The 6,402-nt window shown below is 39.1% G+C and overlaps 1 protein-coding gene across 1 annotated transcript in view; it reads left to right on the forward strand.

The window, feature by feature from the left end:
* The first annotated feature begins 473 nt into the window (after positions 1 to 473).
* The window catches only part of MMRN1 (multimerin 1), a 40,246-nt gene continuing 34,317 nt past the window's right edge, over positions 474 to 6,402 (forward strand). Inside the window, exon 1 of the mRNA XM_057366850.1 lies at positions 474 to 1,079. Within this exon, the coding sequence (XP_057222833.1) occupies positions 553 to 1,079 (527 nt within the window). The 5' untranslated portion in view covers positions 474 to 552. The remainder of the gene's footprint in view (positions 1,080 to 6,402) is intronic.

Consider the following 6,402-nt stretch of genomic DNA (forward strand, 5'->3'; position numbering starts at 1 on the left):
CTGTTGGCAGCAGTGTGCTTGAATGCTCAGACAAAAAAAAAAAGAGAAGACACAGCAAATCTTTGTGTAGCACACCAGTTTGGCCAACTCTTTTTCCAATAACAAGGTCACAATTTTGAACCATCCAAAGATGACACGTGACATGTCACYTCTCTGTACATGTACATGTGAGAGGAAAATCAGCTAATAATTTCAGGTTTTATCCCTCCGGATTACTTCACAGTACATATTTTTCCACATTTCTATTGTGCCATTAATCTTTATTCTGTGCCTTCTGCAGAGACTTCTCTTTTCCTCCCACATAGGCTGCCAGGCTCCTGCTCTCCAAGGGGTCACAGGTTGCAGAGGGATCCACAGAAACAGGAAACCAGGCTTCCTCAGTYAGTTTTGAAACACCAAAACCTGTTTCCTTTCTACAGAAATAAAGCCTGTTGGGGCATCCTCTCTSTAGGCTCACTATCTGAGCAGCAGCCCAGGAGGAGGGAGAAACTACAGGATTTCTTGTTTCGGAAACAAATGTGAGATAACTTATAGCATTTACAAACCAACAGAATGAAAGAGATATTTTTCTTGCTGCTCTTGTTGCACCTACAGAGTGGCAACACTGGATTTAACACTCCAGGAAAACTCTGGACCACAGGACAAGGCAATGAAATCCAGACAAGTCACTCCGACTCGACTCCATCTTCGACCACAATTAGGGGCTCATTCCATTCAGAAATCCAAGCTGCCAAAGCGAGKGCCTCACAGGGACCTCCTTTTGCATCTTCAGAAGAGACTCTGGGAATGAAAGTGCTGAAGAAAACTTCCAGTCCTGCAATATCCACCCCTGCAAGTCAGTCAAAAGGACWCAGTGATGGGGACTCTGGCAGAGAGAAGATGGAAAGCTCAACTCACAGCCATGGGGCAGCCCTACAAAGCACTGCTAGAGACATCYCTGTCCTTCAAGGGGTCACTACAAGCCTGGATACAGCTCCAGGGAACAGATCTGTCAAGCAGTCCTCTCRCAGCACTGGTATCACCAGGACCCAGCAGGATGCCAACTCCAAAGTGTCTGGCTTTGAAACTACCAGAGGAAAGTAAGTTATGTATTTTTTCTTGTCTCCTACGCACTGCGTAGGATTGGTTATTTTCCTGTTTCCAGTGAAATAATTGGCCAAACTCCTAGCAATTTCAGTAAAATTATTTTTTAACCTTAAAAGGGACCATCTAAAACAAGCAAGGGACCAAACTGGCAGCATTTACTCAGGGAAAATCATTGTGACATTTCTAACACAGTAAATGCTGMAATGTTTTATTCCTCAGGGTAGTTATCTCAAAATCAACAGGAAAGTCRTTATCATATATGGGTAGAAAAGGACTGCAATAGATGGCCCCCCGTTTTATGCACAATATAATATTGTTGTGGCTTTTTCTTGCTTTTTTTTGTGGGTAAAAGAAAATTGCAGATGCACTATTTCATTTGGAATCTATTACAAAATATTATGTTTGTAAACTTTTCTAGATTGAAAAGTTTAAACATTAGATTAAAGATTAAACTAGATTGAAAATACAAGCAATTAAATTTACAAAACCCATTGATGTCTGTCAATTTGAAACATCCTATTCTGTGATAAAATCTTATGAAAAGTGGTGTTGTAGGTGAATGTGCATTTAGAACTGTATAACTTAATACATAATATCTGCGCATAATAGAGTATATCAAACTGTACTGTCTAGTTTTATAGCTTTGGAACATTCAATTATTTTCTTTGTTCTCCAGTGTCTTCAGTTCTCAATGAGGATATTAATACTGATTTTGCAGATATTGCAAGTTTCCCTTAATTGCTSATGTATAATCAGATACTGGTAAAAAAATGAAAGACACAAAGGATTGGCTGTTTTCCATAGTATTTATGGATAGTGAGCTTTCAGAATATAGAGTTGTTCATTTGATAGTACTTCCCCAAATGTTAGCATCCAAACCCATGCAAAAGCAAATAAATCACCCCTTAGAAGTAATCCTACAATTACCTTGCTGYGTGTGGCTGGGAGCTAATGTTCCTTCAATTGAAAGGATTCCCATTGACCCAAGCGTGTTTTGGATGATGTGTAAGGGAAATAATTCACAAGGACCCAAAGGAAAGGATGTTATCTTCCTTTGCCTCTGCTTGGAAGAGAGAGCCAAGTAAAGGAGCTGTGTTTCCCAGACTCCTCAAGTTCTGAAAGTCATCTGTTACACCACCTTACGGCAGTGTTTGGCAGGGTGTCTGAGGTCACTTGAGTTAAATGGGCTCTCTTTTTACATGAGTGCTGATAGCTACATCTCCATTCAAATAAATCCTCATACATGCTAACCTTGGTCTTTAGCTTTCACAACTTTCTTCAAGAACTGTATTCCAAGGAAATTAATCTTCAGAAAAAATCTGTGAATCAGCAGGTATTTTTTCTACCTTTTACATGAGATATAAGTAGCAAAAAATTAGTATCTGGTGAAGATGGTCTCATATTTTATTCATCATAATGACATGTGGGTGCAACTGCAGAGAGGCAAAATAAGAAAATCTTGTATTTGCCAGCACCTAATTTCATGAGTAGTCAAGGAGCAACCTGCTGTGCAATGTGCATATTTGAATCCACAGAGCCAGTTAGCAATAAAACCAGGATTGCATGGCAAATTTACAGGGATGTGTAGCAGCATGAAACCCCAATATAAAACAGAATGCTGAATCCCCACTCTCTTGCTCAAACTGCTGAGGTACACAGCCTCACTCACTCTAGCAAATGTCTGCAGTGCTAGGTGTGGTTCAGTCCTTTTCAAAGGAAGATTCTTGTGCTACAAGGCTTGTCTCCCCCCTGTATATGGGTGTCTTAACAATCAGCTGTGGTGTTTTGAACATTCCCTCCACTTTTGCCATGACCTGGACTGTGACTCWAGTCACTTCACTATTCCATCTTCCTTTTCTTATGAATTAGACCTGGTTGAACAATAAAGTTGCTTGTGGCTCATTTTTGTTTTCAGCAAAGGCATGAGAAAGTGCCAAGTTTTGAGTGCTCACTGTTACCAATCACTGCTATGAAACACCTSAAAAGCTACTGCTGAACAAAAATTTTTTTTCATTATGTACAGGTGCCATTGACTAYACTGTGAATAATTTCTAGATTTTTAAATAGTATTTATCATCAATAAATTAAAAGAGATACTGCAAGACTTCCARTAAAGACATACATCTTTCTTCAAGGTTTTACTCATTTGAAGCCTGAGCACTGCTTGACTTGATAGCAGATTCCACAGTTGTAAACATACTATCTCTGAGGAAATTTGGAAGAATGATTTRATTTTTGAATTTACTTTGAATTCAAGCACCTCTTTGGTTATAGTCTGTATTCCAACCAGAATTTTTGAGTGACCTTGTAGGAACYGCATGACTCTGTAATCCTTTATGGCAACCCATTGTGCAAACATATGTGCAGAGATGCTGATGTTAAGAGGCTTCATACAGAACAAACAGTAGAGAGAGAGATCTGTGAGACACAGGAGGAAGGAAAACAAACAAGAATCAGATTTCATTTTTAAACATATTTATCATTTCAAAAATGCCAATACATATACTTTGTTAGAGAGTCTCCAGGGCTGCCAGATTACCCACAAGGTACAATATGTGCCCATTGTACAAGCTTAATTACCCAAAYACCCYKWYMTGAAGGAGGTCATGTGCCTTAATGGCTTAATTACRAAGATAATTCCCTTGCTTTCTCTCCCCTAGGTTATGTGAGGACARTATTATGCACCCATACCTTATCACRTGCACTCTAGAATAGGTTAGGCTTTGAGCCTTTCTYTATCACATCCYGATGTGGTATTATAAGGRCTAAATATTTGGCATATATTTTCTCTAAAAACACYAAACTCTTCTTTATTCTTCACTGGCACAAAAATGCAATTAAATCCTGTTCTTTCACACTGGAACAATTCTATAGCTAACTTTAGAATAGGTACAGGAGAACACAATTTGTAGCTGTCCGCTCTCAGACTATTTTAGAAGAGTGTTTTCTGTGGTGAAGTATCCCCCCTTCTGGCAGGGTCTCCACCCAAGCTTTCATAAGGATGAGAAAACTTCACAGGAGCACATCTGAAATGGCCTGAGCTGAAGAGAAAAATCCTTTCTTCACTCCTAGTAATGAATTTGACTTAAACTCTGAAATGTAAAACTTAATGTCTCTACTAATACGTATTTTTTTTTTTTTATGTCTACCTATCTTCAAAGTTTTATGCAATCCATATCAAAGAATAAATTCTGGAAAACTAGAGAGAGAGAATTTTTCCAAAATTCAGTGACTCTAAATCTGAGTATTATTTTGATGTCAAAGAAGAAAATTTATGATACATTCTTTTCAGTTGAGTTTGGGATACATGTTCTTCAGCCTGTGGAGAGAGGMAATTGCAGCATTTCACTCTGTAAAGCACCTTAAATAACAGTGGTGCAATGGAGTGAGTCTCAGGTGGAGTCCTAAGTCTAGTACACTCTTTTCATTCTGAACCTTATTTCAATAATTACTTTTCAAGGCAGCTCCTGCATACATGAGACCTACTTTCAGGTATAAATTAAGCATCCCCACATTGCTGGGTGGCTCTACATTACTCTTTTCCTTCACAATGTGTATATTGCACCTTTTCCAGTTACCATGAAGCCATTGAGGGTCTTTACAGACTTCCTCTGCCATTGCCTTGGGTAGTGGTGAGGTGACAGTATTTCATTACTAAGCTCAGAAGGGTTTAATAAAGTCAGCACCAGGGACAGATTTTTTTAGCTGTCACATGTGATAGGAGTGCTGAAATATTTCATTCTCATGACCAGACACCTGCATTTCTCTCTGGAAATTTTGCCTGTATCAGCTMTCAGCTTGGTAGAATTCTAGCGTACTGACAAATTAAAATGAATGGTTAAGATCAGCACATGGCTCAGATACATGAAATGCATAGAAACCTGATTTAACTGCCTGGTTAATGCAAGGTTCACAGTCTCTTTTCATCATGTCACTTTTTAATGGAGCAGACAGAACAATGCTTGAATCAATTTCCTRCGATTTTGCATCACTGTGCATTTACAGAAAATACAGTCACACATGGYTTAGGTTTCTGCCTCACTGGGTATATTCACTACRACCTGGAGGGAGGAAGCTCTTACASTGGCCTGAGGTTGCCTTGGTGGCTGTGTCAGGGTGTGTTTGACAATCTTTGCCCCCAGAATGTTTTACTCCAGCCATGCAGAAGATCTTTGCCATAAGCCACTCTTTCCAGCAGCACCTTGAATGTATTTCTGATGCTGTAAGCCCACAAACCAATTTTCCTACACAGCCTAAGCTCAGTGTAAGTCCCCTTAGAGTCCTAAAGACCACAGCAAATGGCAGTGATGGCTCAGTAGAGTCATGACAGACTGTCTTCAGTAGCACAGGAAACACAGCACTGGAAAAAAATTCACATCTCCATGAATGTTGTTTGTGAGGCACKCACACACTACTTAGGTTCCTCAGAGTCTCATCATTTACTTTTTCTGTGATCTGATAAGATATCACTATACAGATGGTTTGTGATTATTTTTTCAGGGTGGTAAGGAAGGTTTCTGCTTGTCTCATGCACTAATTATTGCATTAATGCTCATGCTTATCTTGCTCTTGTTCTTTGTTTCATCTGCCACGGGAACACAAGAATTAGAAACAGACTGTTTTGCATCCCTACAATGTCCCTTCATTCCTCTGAATASATTAGGATTACCCTAACAAACCGGACACGGGGTTAGGGTTCACCTCCTAGCCCCTGAAAATACTCAACCCTTTGCAGCATTTCATTTAAGGTGCACCAGAAACATCTGCTCAGGTATGCACAGAAAAAAGGGCATTCTTACAAATCTGAATATAATTAACATTTTAGAGAACTGATGCTAATTCTAAAATAGACTTGGCAGGGAAGAGAAGAGCAGCAAGGTGTCCCCATGTTTTCCAAAGWCATTATCTTCACTGCCAGTTAGAGAATGCTAGTGTTTCAAATAYCAATTTTTCTGCCAAATCTCAGAGCATCTATCCTGTATCACATTCCTGGTAAGGAGCACCTTTGGTCATGAGGAAAAGCCTGTAGAAAAAAACGACCTTGAATTTTGTGGACTTTGGCTCAAATCCTTTCTGTTCAAAACCCTCTAAGTTCAATCAGTGACAGCATAAAGAAATAAGTCTGCATGATTAAGTGGCAATSAGGTACAAAGAAAATGGCAAGACATTTAATCATTTAAAGAAGGTAAATAAGGAAACTGCCCAAAACAACACAATAAACAACAAGGACAACACTCACCCCTGAAACTCCAATGGATCTTATTTTTTATATTTTCATTTTGTCATTTATAAAGGCTTTTTTTCTTTTTCTGTAAT

The sequence above is a fragment of the Malurus melanocephalus genome, unplaced genomic scaffold (assembly GCF_030028575.1).
Source record: "Malurus melanocephalus ecotype Western Australia unplaced genomic scaffold, MMel_1.1 scaffold_72, whole genome shotgun sequence".
Lineage (NCBI taxonomy): Eukaryota > Metazoa > Chordata > Aves > Passeriformes > Maluridae > Malurus > Malurus melanocephalus.